The sequence below is a fragment of the Triturus cristatus genome, chromosome 1_2 (assembly GCF_964204655.1).
Source record: "Triturus cristatus chromosome 1_2, aTriCri1.1, whole genome shotgun sequence".
NCBI lineage: Eukaryota > Metazoa > Chordata > Amphibia > Caudata > Salamandridae > Triturus > Triturus cristatus.
The window spans coordinates 174419453-174437060 of record NC_140580.1 but is presented as its reverse complement, the minus strand read 5'-3'; the positions used below and the strand labels follow the sequence as shown (position 1 = coordinate 174437060).

Here is a 17608-nt window from a genome sequence, read left to right as displayed (position 1 = left end):
CCACAGACACAAGTCTGCCCTCCTGCTGCTGGACGAAACTCCGGCAGGGGAGGCCTGGACAATAGGTCTCCTGTCACAGGGAGGTGTGACCACCTCCCAGACAGGCTTTAGTGTATTGGGGCTGGGTGGGTGCACTCCAAGAGTGCTTTGAAGTCTTCACTGGGGGCACATTTGTTGTCCCTGTGCATATTCCAGCTCAAACCGGTTGCAGGGGCTACCAGCCCTTGCTCTGGCTCGAAACTGGACAAATGAAATGGGTGTAGCCACCCCTCTTTTCTCACCCTCCCATAGATGGTTCCCTAGATTTTGTCCCACCCTTTCCTTGGGTATAAGATAGGAACCCCTGGCTACAGGACTTTAGATTTACCTGGACGAAACTCTGACACATAATCCCGGCACTTCGACGATATACAAGGCGCTAGATGACTGAAGAATCACCTTTGGAGTAAAGAAGTTACTCCCCTGCAAGGCAGGCACCTAAGACGCATCTGACCAGTTTGCATCTCCAAAGCTCCCACCGGACTCTGAAGAATTTGTAACACAGGAGGTGGGTTCCCAGAGGCTGACCCGAGCTCCCAGCAAAGCTGAGACCCGTAGCCCTTGTAGGGACCGTGGAACCGGAACCCCTGGACACCGTGCATATGCTTCTCGTCGATCTTTGAGGCTGTGCTTTGGGCTACTTGTAGTCCACCCCCGAGCAGTGACTCCACCGAAGATTACTGGCCTACACTCACCGAGTGTCCCGTGGGCTGGTATTGTGTGATTCCTCTCAAGGTCCCTTCGCAATCCCTGTTCTGTCGACGGGTGGGTCCCTGTGAAGGCAACTAACTTTAATTGGGCTTACCTGGTTGCTCCAGATGTGCCCGGACTCTCCCTCGCTTGGGGAGTCCCCAGGACCTTGCTGGTCCGCACCAAAGCATTGTTTCTCTTCCTGCGTGGGTTGCTGTAGCCAAGGCTTCTTGTGTTCAAACTGAGCACTGACACCACAGCACTCAAAAACCTTCATGGGACAGCTCGAATCCAGCTCCTGCTTGTGGCTGCAGAGTCAAGCTTCACCTCTTCGCACCTGAAACACCAGACATCGGTGAGCATTCGTCTATCGTGCCCCTGGTCACTGGCAAGTGACCCAGACTCTGTCCCCTCTGCTTTCAGGTTCTTTCTGATCTTCGATCCATGCTTGGATCACACCGGACACTTTTCTTCTTCCCAGCAGCAGCACTTTGTAGCAGATCTCCATTGAAATCAACGACGATTCCCAACACCATTTGACACCTATGCACCTGGCTTCCCTGGGTAACTCGAGTGCTCCGGTGCTCCCGTGGGTGTTGTCCCTAGAACCCCCCCAAGTCTAAAGGGGCCTGAAGGCTGCTCTCCATAGCTACCACTAGGATAGCTCTCAATAAAGGTTATCTTAAACCTATTCATCAATAAGGGTTGTTTGGACTGGTACAAGGTGCCCACTATAACTAGTGGACAGCATATACCAGGCCAACTTCTCATAAACCTGATGTCTAAGATTAGTCTTAGTGTGAGATCTTGCTTTGGTACCAAGAAGTAGGAGTAGTTTCCTTTCTTGGTACCTTTTCTATTGCCTGTTTTTGCAGGAGTTTCTTTATTTCTAGTCTTAATTGTAGAATTTCTGATTTTAGGAACTTTTTCTTTTTTGATGGGTTTGTTAGTTCTATACAATATCCATGGCGTACCCAATTTAAAATCCAACTGTCTGTGATAATGTCTTTCCATTGTTGTAGGTGGTACACTATCCTGCCTCCCACTGGTGCTTCGTGTGGGTCTTTTGCTGTGGGCAAGTCGCTTTGAATTTGATCCTCTCCCTCTCAAGGGCTGTCCCCTGGCCTCTTCCTCGGTCTCAAAAGGGCTGCTTTGGCTGTTACCAGGCTTGGTACCCGGACTGCTGTTCGCTGCCTTGAATTTGTTGTTGTTGGCCTGTTGAGAAGACTCCTTTTTCTGTTGGTCTTCTTGTGTTAAAAATCTCTTTTGAAGGTGCCCCTATGTTGTAGGGCTCTTATAGCCCTGGCCATTTCATTGTCCTTTATTTATTGCAGCAATTACAATACTTCCTTTCTAAAGAGGGCGTCCCCTGTGAAAGGTCTGTTGAGGATTGAGGTTTTGACCGTTTGATTAAAGCCTGATATTTGTTGCCAGGCGAGACTTCGTAACGTTGTGCCCGTGCAGGTTTGTCTGCTGGCTGTATCGGTCGCATCTAGGGCCGATTTCAGGCAGGTGTTAAGCTACGTTCTTACCCTCTCATATGATGGATTTTGCTTTTTCTATCCTCCTCTGGGAGCTTGCTCATCAGTTCCTCAATGTTGTCCCATTGTTGGTGGCCATAAGTGTTAAGAGCAGCATTGGAGTTTGCAATGCGCCATTGTGTTGCGGCTTTTTTCTCCATTTTTCTGCCCACCATGTCCAATCTCTTGCTTTCTTTCTCTGAAGGTGGGCCAGTGAAAGAGTGGGCATTGCCCCTTTTTCTTGCTGTGGTGACAATGATGGAGTCTGGTACTGCGTTTTGCTGAATGTATTTAGGGTCCTTTGTTGGGGGTTTACATTTCTTTTCCACCCTTGCTGTTACCCCTTTAGCTGAGGCAGGCTCTTTGAAGGCCTCTTTTTCCAGGTTCAGGATGCTTGGTAGCATTGGGAGGTATTGTCTCCCCTTGCTGGAGGGTGCCAAAGTCTCTAGGAGGAAGCAGGAGTCTCCTTTTTCCTCTTCTAAGGAGACCCCGAAGGTATCAACTGCTCTCTTAATGAGGCTGTTGTATAAGACTGTCATTTGGTGGTGAAGCCTTCGAAGGATCGCAACAGACTTCTTCTGGGCTTTGTGTCGAGGTAGTTTCATTCTTCCTCAAAAGTCTCTTGAGGCTTCTTCCTCTTCTGGAGCATAGAGTTCTTCAACGTCTTCTCGCGGTTCAGGGGTTGCTGTCAAAGCGATGATTTCTTCCTCTGCGTTTTTTGGCATAGACATCGGGCTTCACGGGAATACGGAATCTCTTCAGTGCTTCATCGGACTCGTTTTTTCTTCGGAGGCCTCTCTTCTTTTTCACTACCTCAATGGACATTTCAGCATCCGAGGACAGGGAGATCCTCTTCAAGGGTATGGTGGTATCTGGTTTAAAAAGGTGAAGTCTTTCCCTTTGTGGCCTCTCGTTCGGTGTTTGCCCTAGTAGTTTTCGACAACCTTCCCTAGTCGATATCCCTGGGGTGGGATCCATGGGATTCTGATCACAGCTGACCCTCGATAGTCTTTCTTCAACGCTTGGGCTGCCTTGTTTTCATGGACCTTGGGTTCAGACGGTTGAGGGTTTCTTACCTGGTCAGTCCTCGTCTCGGTGTCCTTTGTTGCCTTCTTCGCGGTACGCCTCTTCTCGGCGTCCTCTTAGAGTATTTTGACACCAGAGCCCCCGTGCATAGATTCTGCTAAGCTTCCGCCTCATTGGCTGAAGTTTGGGTTCTTTCAAAAGAGGTGGATGTGTTACTAAACATGCTATGTTGTTTCAGGCCTAGGGCCATTTTACATTCTATACTTTGTTGTATATTTTTACTCTGAAAGCTGCTATTTTAGTGTACCAGGGATTCCAAGCCTGACAATGTGGAAATTATTCAAGCACGGGAATATATTAAAGTTTCAGTGTTGGAGAAGGAGGGGCTATAAAGATGTCTGCCCCGGCCAGTCTAAATATGGAAAGAGATGAATGTTTGGTTTGTGCTGATGTGCTACCACTGCTAGACATTTTGTGAATAATCTTGGTGCAGTGGTAATCCCAAAGTGAAGAACTGTGAATGATATTTTCCCTGAAACTGAAACCAGCTGTATTTTCTGTGCGTGGGATAAATAGGTATATAGAAGTAGGCATCCTTTAGCTCCAAGGCAGCAATGAAGTATTTTTGTAACAAAGGAATGATCTCTTGAAGTGTGAACTTCTGATATGATACAATGATTTAAAGGTATGATGGCATAATGACCAATCTTTTTGGGGGAATAAGGAAGAATAGTGAATAAACTCCTGTTCCCTAAAACTGTTTTTCAACTGTTTCTATTGCTCCTTTTTGTAATAGAGCTGTTATTTCTTGTTGCAGGAGAATCTGATGTTGACTGGACCGTTTGTGTTTGAGAGGTGGAATATTTGGAGGAGTTGTGATGAGCTCCAGACCATAACCATGTTGGATAATACTCAACACCCACTGATCTGCTGTAATTGATTTCAAAGTAGTGAGAAATTGTTGAGAAGGCCCTACAAGTATGAAGTGGTCTGGGGGAATGGTAAGGAAGTCACCTTGAATGGAATTGGCTCTACGAAATGAACCACAGTAGGTTTGTAGAGCCCCCAATAATTTTGCGACCTCTGTGACCTATATTTTCTCAAAGGCAGTATCCACTTGAGGTCCGAAAAGATGTTCCTTGTCAAAGGTAGATTTAATATAGCCTGTTGTACCTCAGGCCTAAATCCTGAAACACAAAGCCATGCATGTCTACTTAAGAGGATGCTGGTGTTAATAATTCTAGCAGCGGTGTCAGCTACATCTAATGCGCACTTAATATAAATATTAGTAATGAGTTTTCACTCATTAACAATTTCCTGGCCTCTTTTTATGTGCTCCTCTGGGAGGTGTTGGAGGAGCCCCACCACTAAGTCGCTGTGGGCCCAGTCGTATCTTGCTAATACAGCTTGACTGTTGGCTATACGCCAATGATTAGCTGCTTGTCAGCAACTTGTTTTCCAGAAGCATCAATTAGCTTAGATTCTTTTTCTGGATGTGGTGCGTCCCTGATGTTTGGGAGCTATCCCTCTTCTGTGCATTTGAGACTACTAAGGAGTTTGGGGTCAATTGACCTGTAATAAAGGTCTGATGGTGCTGCCTTGTACTTGGGTCAATGTGTGGTGTTATTATTCCAGCTTTGACAGGGTCTTTAAAAATTTCGCGCGCGATGTGTCATGCCTTTAAGTAATGGTAAATATTGTGGCACTCTGTGCATTAGACAGTCTCATAAAGGAAATCCTCTCCTATTGAATCCTTATGTAAGTGTACCTGGTGTAAAGTTGCTGCATGTGCTATTATATCCTGATATGCAGTGGCATCATCAGGTGGTGATGGTCTTGTAGGATATAGATCAGGGTCTATATACCCCTGTGGTTCAATGTCGTCATCATCATCCCAAGCATCCCCATGGCGAATGTTTAGGGTAATGTCCTGATCATCTTTTCCGATTGGTGATTGAGAAGACATATCACCTGCCTCAGATAAATGTGGTGAGTGAGGAGGTGGTGGTGAAGATGGTAGATGTGGTGTTTGTGGGGAAGGTGAAGATGAAATAGAGATATGCAATGGGCTAGTGGCAGCATTCTTCCTTTTTTTTTTTTTTAAAGGTTGAATAGGAAAATCCAAAGCTTCTTCAAAAATACAACTACTTTTTAGGTCTCGCCTGACCCAGCGCATGCGCTGGTCTGGCGAGACTTATTGAGAGGGCTCCAAAAAGTGCTACCAGGCCAGCCTAGATCTACAGTGCATGTGTGCGGGCGCGCGCGCCATGCTTTACCGCGATTACTTTCACTTTCGCGGCCGCTTTGATGTTTGATCGCGATCACTTTCACGGCCGCACAGCCGCTTGGCATAGTCAATAGGTCTCGCTTTTGGGACCTTATAAGTATTTAGTTATGCAACTGTTGCATGGCTAAACACTTATAAAGGCCCCAAAGGCGAGACCTATTGACTATGCCAATGCTTGTTTGAAGATTGTTGTTCTGCTGGTTGGAGTACTATTCTTTTAGTTCCAGGCTAAATCTGGAGTCTTGTTTTGGATAGAGCCGTTCTTAGTATTGCCGGAGGATCGGCTCAGGTGGGGATTACAGTCTGAAAAAGAAGCATTTTGGTGGCAGAATCTTTGGTTTATTTGGTGCTGTTTGGACTTTTTGATTTGAAGCTGTTTGGACTTTGTTTTGGTGCCGCAACCCAATATTGAGGGGTTGCAGGCTCAGGTGTGGAGAAGGTGGAGGCCCCTGCTGCAGACCAAATGTTTGGTGCCGAGCCAGAGGGTGGGGCTTCTGAAGCAGTTTTTCGGTGCGCCCCATGGCTTTTTGAAGTGGTTGAACGTGAGCAGTCTTTTCGGTTGAAGCCAATGCTTTGGGTTTAGGATCAGGGGTATTGATATTCACTGCACCTGTGCCGCTGAAGAGTTGTCCAATCATAATCAGATTGGGACTCTGAATCGGAAACATGGATTGGTAAGAGATTACTCCTGTGCCGCTGAAGCTTCTCCATCCTAATCTTGTTGTCGACCAAAGAGGTCTGGTACATCATCCGCTTGCTTGCGCTGCATTTCTTGCCTTCGAGCAAGTCAGTTTCAAAGAGTCTTTTTAGATCTAAAAGACATGCAGCCGTCACAGCTCGGCTCTCGATCGGGCAACAGGCACAGGTTGCAAATAGAGTGTTGGTCGGTAGGAGGATACTTGGAGTGACAATCCGGATAGAAAGGAGTGCGTTCCATTATCAAGTCACTCTCCGAAGGACATTGGAGTGTCGATCGTATGCCCAGCTGGGTGTGGGCCTTAAAACCCGCTGCCCAGAAGGGTGATTGCTCGGATGCAATAAACTAACCGATCGAAACAATATCGTTGAGTGGAGCTACTTAAAACCAAAGGGAGCCCGAAGTAGTCTCGAAACGGAGCGCAAGATATTACATCCAAACCAGTCAGCGAAAACAATCTGAAGATGAGTCGATGACCATGCGCAGTATTACTGAGAGGAGGGTGCACACAGAATTGTGACTCAAAGAAAACTTCTTTGAACAAAAACCACTTTTAATCATCCGAGCCCAATACTAGATGGTGGACATACCCATATGTATCTGTAGCGCACATGCCTCGAAGCAGTATTTCTCCTCTAGAGGTGGCAAATCAAGTGGGGGGGGGGGAAGTGGTGCTTCGGGTGGATCCGGGCGTGAATTTGGCAGAGGTAAGACTGGTGTCAGAACTACAGAGGCCGTCTCTACTGGTATTGGTAGAGGATGCGTCAATGTGCCCAGAGCCGGCAAAAAGTTGTGGCCCCAGTAGCAGGGCCTGGATAGGAGCCAGAGGCAAGAAAGGCTTAGAGGTTCCAGCTAGTGCGGATGGCGAACCCACCGCCGATATTCCAGGCACAAGGCTTCTCGGCTACTTGGGGCACGGGTGCAGACTAACAGGAGCCTGCAGAGATCCAAAGACCCAGAGCATGGCTGCATGGAGTTGTTCGAACTGATGTGGTGTGGCTTGAGTCCCCAGAAACACAATTATGCCAGAACCAGCTGAAGGATTGGCTCTAAAGTTGGCAGACTTCAGAAGCAGGATTGGGAAGGGTGATGCTGCCCCCATGCCTGATCAGGTAAATGAGAGCGGCTCAAGGCGCCGGAGTCCTGCTTCAATATCTTGTTTCTAAAGTTTACCTGATGGTTTAGAGCTAAAAAAAAGACCGGCTTCATAGACTCCGGGAACTAAACTGTGATCGAACCTTGGAAGCGGGGCATGACTTCGAATGGCCCCCAGCAGGAAGTCTTTTTATGCTTGGTAATGGAAAGTTTTGCCTTGCAATCTGTATGACCTTCCTGTTAATGGACATAAAGTCACTGTAGGCCTTCGGAGTCATGGCTCGACCCCAGGCTTACCTGATTGGGATCAGACATTTGTTTGTGACAGCTGATACAAGGCTTAAAACCAGTCACTTATGGGGGTGCCATCCCTTGTACACTGAAGAACATTTTAATGTAAAGTCTCTAAGCCGCAAAGAGAGCTCATAATCCGTGTCGGGAGTCACAAAGAAAGGAAGGTACTGACCTCACCATGCAGCACTGGCACCTGCAATCACTTCCAGAGAGGAATGGTGTGGGTGTGGAGTTGAACAGTGGCACCTTTATCTTGCAGAAGTACTGGTTAAAGTTTCCAGATCCAGGCGGACGCCTTGGTAATATTCAAAAGGTTAGGAATATGCAGCTAGGAATCTCCAGAAGAATTATTTCTTTCCTCGTGCTTGCATTGCAGTGAAGTCGATGGGTGAATTTTCTGCACGAGGCATAGTCACATGCAGTTATAATGCAGATTGCCTCTTCCATTTTTTTACAGCCCTTATTTATTTGTTTTTCATCTGTATGATTGGTTAGGGCCTGGATGTTCTATAAAACACTCCTCTAGCCATCAATTCTTGGCTCTAGTCCCAGGATGCCTGTTTCCGGTCTGGGGAACACCTGGCTTGGCAGTTAGGTCTGGACTGTTCCTATGAGACACAAGGTCAAGACTGATTTGCATATGGCTGGGTCTGAACTGGGGTGACGGAGTGAGCTAAAGAACAATGATGGATTCAACCCAGATCTGTGACTGGGGTTGAGTGTCTGAAAAGTTTCAGTGCGCTATCCATCACCTCCTTGTGTTTGCTTTGTTAGCCCCAAGTTGGCAGGGTAGGCCCAGAAATGGGTCCCTTGCTCACTTTGCCACTGGATGCAAGCTAGCCTGGCTGATGAGAGGTGTTACCCCAAAAGAGTCACAGGATGCTTGTTTCCGGTCTAGGAAAGACCTAGATTGGCAGTTCGATCTGGACTGTTCCCATGAGGCACAGGACCAAGACTGATTTGCATATGGCTGGGTCTGAACTGGGGTGGCAAAGTGAGCTAAATAACGATGATGGATTTAACCCAGATCTGTGACTGGAGGAAGTGTGTCTGAAAAGTTTCAGCGTTCCGTCCATCTCCTTGTGTTTGCTTTTCCAGTTTCCCCATCTACTCTGATATCCTGTTACTGGTATTAGCCCAGGGATCTCTGTGGCTGGTCAGCCTTTCGTGGAGGGCAACTGTCTGACGAACATTTATGAGAGAACGTTTTTGGCTAAGTTTTCTGAATGAGCTTAGATATACCTTAGATGCTTCGCTCAATTAGGGACTTTCACTTATTATAGGGATAGGTTTCAATCAAATTTTTAGTCTCTTTTACTTTGGACTTCAAAGTGGATTACTGCTTTAGTTCTAATATGTGTCACTTCATGTTTTTCCACTTCCCCTCTTGGGTATGTAAGAGTCTAGTATGGATCAGTTTTGCTTTTTTTAATTCAGCTAGTTGAGCTTCTGAACAATCTTTCGCACAGAGTTCTCTTTACTGTTCAGCAAGAATAAGACACTCAAGGATGTGATTTGGAATGTTCAAGCCATTATACCCAGTGAAAAACATGGACATTAGACCGTCAACACAAGCAGCCAACTGATGGTATTCCTGTGCAAAAGCTTCCTTAGAGAACATTTGAAAGGATGAGACAGGGAAGAATGTAAAAAACTATAGGGAAACAGTTAAACACAGTTAAATAAAATAGTGTAATGTAGTTCACTCCTCAATGTCAATAGACATTCTTCTTGAAGATTTAAATTTGGTACCAGATTGAGTTGGTCAAAAATGTCGCTTTGCATTAAGGATAACCTTAATCAAGCAGCTTGTAGAAAAAGAATTGAAGCTTGCGGATGTCTGGATTTGATCACAACCAAATAGCACAGAAAGCCCTCCACAGCCTACATGAACTATCGCCTGCATTTCCACAGACCTCCCAGGAACCTCTGCTCACCTTACCCAGATACCTCGCATATGCCGCTGCAGCTTCAGAGGACGCACCTTCTCCCATCTCGCTGACAAAGACTGGAACATCCTCCACCTCTGCACCCTACCCACTTCAGGAAGGGGTTCAAGGCCTGACTCTTCAACTGATACCTGCAACTAGAGACTGGATACACTCTTGGGTGACAAGCCACGCATTACAAGTATGACTCGCTTGATCCTGTATTGAATGGGGCATAATTCTTCTGTGTGTAGATCTGTAGTAAATAAAAGTGTTCAACACTAATTACTAGGGTTGTCTAATTGTCTAATCCGGTTTCTGTAATCATCCACAATCAGGTTTGTGTTGAAGTATTTTGTTAGGAGGTTGCAAAATGAAGGTCCAGTTGCTGAATACGAAGAAAGATGATGTTTTACGGCTGAATAAGTCTAAAGTTCAGGATAAAGGTGTTAGCAGTTCCTGAGGGCTACTATACAGAACATGCGGATGGCACTTGTTGCTTGGTGAAAAAATGGCTTTAGCCAAATCCTCACAATGAAGCTAAACTTTAAAACAAACTAAAATAGACCAGATCAACAAAGCCATCAATAAGAACTCAAACTTGAATCTGTACACTGCAAGGCAGAAGTACTGATTCCCAGGGAGAGATGTGGTTGAATGAAAAAAAGAGTACAGAAGAAAACCAGAAATTGAATAAATATAATTAAATGTTTGGGTGAGCGCACCTTATGTTAAGATTCATTGGTTCACAAGTTTTTACTATTAACTAAAGAACCAGAGTTTAAGAAAGCAAATCATTCTCATCCACCAAACATGGATGAAGACTATGGCAATAGAATCCCTGAGCAACAATAGTCTTAATAAAGACAAAACTCAAAATCCACATAGGGTTCCTGTTGAGTTTTAGGAAACCGTTCAATCTAAACTGTTGCAATACTAGACAAAAGTTTACATTGACAGTATGCAAACATGTTTCTTCAGGGATGAGCTTAAACAGTTAGACTGGTGGGCAAAGCAATATAAAAACACAACACATTACTCCAAGTATCAAACAGTTAACGTATATATGTTAATTTACAATAAAATTAAGGATTTAAAAAGGGCACTGATCATTATACATCATGAAGTGTAAGGCAGCGCAGGATAACAAGGTTGTAAACAGCTTATCATTACAAGATTGGTAGCTTTTCTACATAGTAAGAATTAAAAACATTGCAGGGTGGGAGTTTGTTTTCAGTGATCAGTCGAATGAATATTAGAGGCCTGTCAAGTTTAATCTTCTTTGGTTTTAGTGTTTTTAAAGACTGATTAAAAGGCTAAAGTTAAGACTATTTAGCTGTCCACGTTTTGAATTAGTTTGGGAACTAATGAGAAGAATGCCCCTTCTCCCTAGGGATACAGGTCCTTTGTACATTAGGTGAAAGTGCATATTTTAAAGCAAAAACAACGAATGGAGTGATTTGGGGTTAAACTGAATGTGATTACAATGAATTGGGTTACCAAATCTTATATAGGTAGTTAAGAATATTTATGTTAACATTCCAGATAGGTACTTTGATAACATTAATACAATTTTTATATTTTTTTATGACATCAGAGGAAATGTATACATATCTATGAAAAAGGGAGGTATTAGGCTCCTTAAAACCAAAACTATTGGAAAGCCACATTTTGGAACATCGATAAAAAAGGCCTGTTGGCAGGAAAGAGACCAGTGCCCCGGTATTAGTAGATCAGTACAACGCCAAGATATAAGAATGAACCAGATTTATAAATAACTTGTCAATCATGGAAACCTACAAAGTGAAATAGGATGAGAAATCTCCTTTATATGTAGGCAGAGTTATCGTTCATGGGGTGGTAGGGAGAATGCGAGTAGTGAAAATAGAGTGGAATAAATGTACGGTTTCTAACATAGCTGTTTTAAACAGGACTATATTTGTTTTGCTTGTATGGAAAGGTATTATGCATATATGATATATATCATGTGCATATACCCAATCAGAACCATAAAAGCTTTCAACAAAATATCTCAAAGTGGGCAACACAGTCCAGTAAGCAGCTACGTAGACTATGAAGAGAATACAAAAAAGTGACCGCACCTCAGTGGTCCTAAAACACAACATGGAAACACTTGTCAAACAGGATCAAAACAAAGACAATACACTTCCAAACACCCTACGTGCTGTAGCGAGATAGCAATGTAGGCAAGTGCTTCAACGCCCCATATAGGAGTAGTAGGCGCTACATAAATGTTACAATACAATGCATGTGAAATCATTTCGATATGCACTACATGTTGTACATGGCCATCCATAATGTGAGATGTTTGTGTGTTTGGAGAGGAACACTGCCGAATAACCTGCATGACAGAGGACATCTATACTCAACCAATGGGCATCCTTCTAGTTTCAATCCCGTTATTGCCCTGCTATTTTTTCCGAAGCTATTGGGACATGTGCAAAAAGTCATTTTCTACCCCCACCTCTCATACTCTCACCCACATCCACTACTATAAGACAAATGTTGGAATGGGGCAGTCTCTGGCCAAAAATCTGATTAGGTAAAGGAAAATACTGGCAATCAAACGGTTAGATGAAGATCAGTTGCTATGGAGAATTACTGCAATATCTGCTTCAAAGCACTTTTTGCTAAATACTGTACTGTGGTTTGATCATCAATGCAAATACAAGCACTATACAAAAATAAAAAGATAATTTACACTGTGCAATGCTTATTTTAATAATCTGTTTCTCAATAACATAAAATTGACGGAAATCTTTTGTTTCAATAGGCACCATTTATAATGTCTTACGGTTATGGTAACTCACCATATGTGCCATATTCCAATATTTTATTTCACTGCATTACAAAAAAATCCATCATACACATGGTCACCACGATGCTGCTGCAACCATTTATCGCCTGAATTGTACGAGGATCAGACCAGACATTGGCAACCTGCCCGTTTAATATTTTAAAACATTTTATTTAATAAAAATTAAACATAGAAAAACAAAGTCACACTGCGTCATAAAAATTACTCTGTGCCATTTAGTTGAAGAAGCCCCTTGTCTACATGAATGTCCACTTGACTTTTGGAAGAATGGAGTATGAGCTGGAATACAAGATGGGTTAAGGGCACTCCCACCAGTCAGTGCATCAACCAAATTAAAATAAATCCAGCTACAGGTACATAAAATAGTCAGTTCGTGACCAGTGCTAAACACTTCAATACTGAAAGTTCTAAATCACTTAATCATAAACAGACTTAATTTTTACAAAGAAAATTATCTACACTGTATGTACGTCAGCTAGGTTTTTTTCCAGCACAGTTTTGAAAATAGTATTTGAGAAACAAGAAACAAAAAAGCAAACAAACAAGGAAATAAAACAAAAGAATGTTTTGTCACACATGGTTTCCTAAATTAATACACAGACACTTTCTTCCCCAGTGGCCTAAATGGATACAACCACCTAATGCCAAACGATGGCAACAATTATTCTGTAGACAATGTAAGAAAAAGCATCAGGTGTTCTCATTTAGAGTTTACTAGATAGTTTCCAGGCATATTTAGGTCAGAGGACTAGCAATGCTGCAACGATTTTGTGCAGCTAGCTGTTAAGATTCGAATCAGACCACTCAGCATGATGTTAGCGATGACTGCAAAGCTTCAAGGTCCCGCGACTTGCCCTGGCATCTGTCATTAAGGGATCTGCAAATCTGGAGAGGAGAACAGAAAACATTTAAAACGTTCAGTAGGGTAAAACAATATTTTTAATTTATTGGACTGTTTGTGGTTTCCCATGAATGGGAATAACCCCCAAAAATTACTACGAATATTTAAAACAATTTTTGCTACAAATTCTTAAAAGTCTTTAATTTATGGATTCCTTCATATTGACTTTAAGTGCCACTACAATATAAAAGCCTCAGTAAAGAAATGTATTCATTTAAGTTCTCACATGATCTACCGCAAAATATTGCTACTTCAAGATAAAGTACCAGTACAATATTTGTATTACTGATAAAAGAAACAAGTTAAAAGGATGCTTAACTGGACTGTTCCAAAGACTAAACTTTCAGTTTTAGTAGTAGGTTTAGTCAAACTTTTAGCCTATTGGGTAAAAGCACATCCAATAGTTACAAAACCTGCTCTATATCTGGTTCACTGTTTCAATAGTCTTTGGGATCCACACTAACAAATCTAGTAAGTTGACGCTACAGCTGAACAGTTCCCGTTTAAAAATTAAAATCTCTTGAAACCTAAACAATCCACCACCCAAACAAACTACACAAATATGGTCAATGGCAGGATGAAGTTGTCAAGAGTCTTGGTATCGAGTTTGTTGAGCACTAGGAATTGGGTAGACTGTGGTGCAGTTGAACAGGTCTAGTTTTGAGGTGGCAATTACAGACCCCCAATTAAGCAGAACCTCCCATCTCCCTGTGGGGCACTATTGAACTTAACATGCTCCATAGACTTATTGGCCTGGATTTGTTTTTCATTGTGACATTAGCCATTGACTTCTTTACACAAACCGAAAGTTTGTGCAAAGCGGATGGCCTGAAATAGGAAAATTAAAAATGATTTTCTAGCCCATCTCCAAGCCCCACTATGTGACAGTGCAGCAGTCGGGACTAGCGACTACAAAATGCAATGTGGTGCTTGAGCATGAAAGGGCAAAGACAGGGAGGGGCATATACTCAAGGAGAGACGCATTAAGATATTCGCTGAGCTTCGTGACAAAATTGGACTGGCAACAAACAAACTCAGTTTCAGAAGATGGCAGAGGAATACATCTCTGGTTCTTATCTGGACACACACAGTGTATATCCTTACCTGAGGCCAACAAATATGGGCCATTTGCTCAGGAGAGTATTTATGCCAACTGAAGGTAGACAGGAAGTATGGAACAAGTGTGTCAAATCTCTTAAGTCACAGGAACATAGACCATTTTCCTCCTTTCCATACCACAAGCAGTAAATAAAATATTCAAAGATGCTAGAGGCATACACAGGAACTGGGACCTTATGGGCATCATCAACATGAGTCATATGGACTCCACATCTGGCTCAAAGTCATGCTTACTTTTAGTAAGAATTCTCAGAAACAATGTCTAAATTGAATCATGCACAGCATGTGAATCTAGAAAGTGTTCAGACTGCAAAACTTCACCTACAAAAACAGCGTAACCTTAACATTAAGCTCAAAAAGATTTACTTAATTGCACCCCAATTACTATGTGATAAGTCCTTACATTATATTTAGAGGTGTCTTGATACTGTGTCATGGGTTTGTCTGCAATGCCACATGTGCCAACTCCAACCTTGCCAGTTACACTCTCAGGGGAGGCAAATATACTTCTTTTAACCTGTAGAGAGAATACAAAAAATTAAAACAAACTGAGCGGTTTGGTGAAAATAGTACATGAATGGGTGATACAGAAGGGACTCCTTTTGGGGTCAGTGCTCCAGTACCTAGTTATTCCTGAAAGACAGACCGGGCCATCACATTACGCACCTCATCAAGATCACGTAGCTAAACGCAGACCACACAAGCTCTGATTTCAAATTCATCATGAGTTGACAAAGATGCACTTGTCAACGTATAAGTGAGCAGGGCAGATATAAGTTTTACAGCCAAGAATAATTACTAAATCGGACAGAAGACATTCTGGTACTATGCATACTGCTTCTAAAAGATACCGTTTAATAGCGCTCTGAAACTTTAGTGGTCCTTAAACTTAGTAATGCAGCACTAATTCCTTACATGTTTCCTATTAATCATACATTTTCTCTTCCAAACACTGAAGAAAATGAATTCACTTAATGGTGCACTGCATAGAAGGAACCGCAGTGGGGAAGAGAAAAATAAAAAAGGGTTGCAAGAGCCTTTTATTTTTCAATGATCAAACATGCATCATTGCCCAGCATCAAATAAAGGCAATAATAATGAAAGTAATAAAAGGTGTTGTACTGTAGGAAAGATTAGGGAAGGATTAATTAATCTTAAAATCACTCATCGAAAAACACAAACAGGGGACTGGAAAAGTTGTTTCTATAACTGTTCTTGATATTCCTCAAGCTACATAGGCAACCCATAAAATGTTAATGTATTTCCAATAACATATGCCAGTGGCCCTATTCAACTTTGTGTAGTAATTAGTGTAAGGGTTAACACAAAGAGTTTAATAGATACTCCAGGTTGTACAGTTGTTTTATTCTCTAAGAGGCTAAATATACTGAAGAAATTAAAACACACAATCTATGAATATCGTCTACTCTCCCTCTTCAGATGTCCTGAAAGCGGGATATCTAAAAGAAGAAATGAATTAAACTAAAGCAGACACTCTCCTGGGAGGTTTTTTTTTAAAAAAATAGAATTGTGAACTGTTGCCCGAAATCACAAAGAAATCTAGGTACCAGACTGGCAGTTATCAGAAGTGTGCTGTCCTAGCTGCAAGACTGAATTAATATTACTTTAATGGCTAGCTACACACACTGAGCTAGTTCCTTTTATACCGCCGAGTATGATTTCCTGGCCACCCTCATAATATCAAGTTTGTCATACAATAGATTTAGTGTTGGATCAGCCTGAAGGCTACAGCTTTATTTAAAAATTTAGTAAGCAACTCCCTTTTCTCAGCATCATTCAATAAGGATCTTAGTACAGCAGTAGCTAAGTCGCATTAAAATCAATGGCTTCTTATTGTCCACTTACATAACCACACGCTCTGAAAATTGTTAGAATGCCGCAAAATACCCCTAGTTACAAAATACCAATCCCAAGAGGGAATCATGAAGAATACATTTTTCTACCTTCTCCATGAGGAAAGAAATGCCCAGTCCAACGATTATCAATTTAGTCATATGTTGCACAAAATCCCTGTGATAAGTCTTCAACTACTGACTAGATATTACTGAAGTTTGACAATATTTTTTGGGGGAAAAAACTACAAAAATGCTAATGTTTTTTTCTTATACACCATCAAGTTCAAAACAAAAAAGTTTGTCCCCAAAATGGTAGATGTAGGTGGACCAACCCGTCAAAAAAAATGCTAAACAAAACTTTTTTTTTTTTTTTTAAGGAGGTACTAATTGCTTTTATGTATTAAATTTCAACAATCTTTGTACATGCCAGACTAGTAGATGCAACAAAAAAAAAAAAAAAAAAAAAAATTAGAAGTTGCTTTCCATTAAACAGCCCTAAACGGTCATTTGACAGTACATCTGCCAGAAATAGGAGCAGAGGTTTGGTGACTGAAAAGGAGACACTAGAAGAAATGTGATGAACCGTCTCAATTCCAGGAGTTCTAGGGCTTAAGATTGTCATTTCTGTGCCATAAGTAACAATATTAACGTTATGTTCATCAGAAGCTTTGGGTGTCACCTTGTGAACCACACAATTGCTCAGTTAATCGGACAACTAGATGTTATGGGTGAAGACCATTCCTAGAGTTACTATGACTGGCACAGTTGAGGACGCACACTGTCCTACTTAATGGTTTAACCGCTTGTCTGCCCGCCCTCCTATAATTTAGAGTTTAGAAACAAATAGCAAGTTTCATGGTCAATCGCCGCCATGTAAAACCTGGTGGTAAGGGGCAGTGAAAACAGCAAAAGAACCAGCTTGTCTGGGTAGATGGTATGGTACGGAGGCAGAGATGATAAAGCCTGTGGCTCACTAACCCTCATGGCAGATGTAATTGCCACTAGAAAAGCCTTTTTTTACAAGTAAGGATCCTGATAGGGCAGTTGTAGAACGTTAGGACTAAATTGAGGTCCTATTGAGGCATGAATAAAGAGTGTGTTGGAGACCTTTCAAAAACCTATGTATAATAGGGGACTTCAACATGGATGGCTGATCTGGAAACTGCAGAAATGCTCAATCTCCACACGTTAAGGTGAAGGGCTGCCAGATTTGGGTACAAAACCCTTTCCTGTTGCTGCAATTGAAGATCCTCCAGAAGAGGTAGTCTGATTGGAAGACCAGAGTTCATGCTCAACAGCTCGGGATACCAGACTCTC

The 17608-nt window shown here is 42.5% G+C and overlaps 1 protein-coding gene across 1 annotated transcript in view; it reads right to left on the bottom strand.

Moving 5' to 3' along the window:
* Positions 1-12293: 12293 nt before the first annotated feature.
* SMNDC1 (survival motor neuron domain containing 1) overlaps positions 12294-17608 on the bottom strand; it is a 108892-nt gene continuing 103577 nt past the window's right edge. Inside the window, exons 6-7 of the mRNA XM_085603433.1 lie at positions 14839-14952; positions 12294-13300 (exon numbers count right to left, since the gene is read on the bottom strand). Of these exons, the coding sequence (XP_085459559.1) occupies positions 13220-13300; positions 14839-14952 (195 nt within the window). The 3' untranslated portion in view covers positions 12294-13219. The remainder of the gene's footprint in view (positions 13301-14838; positions 14953-17608) is intronic.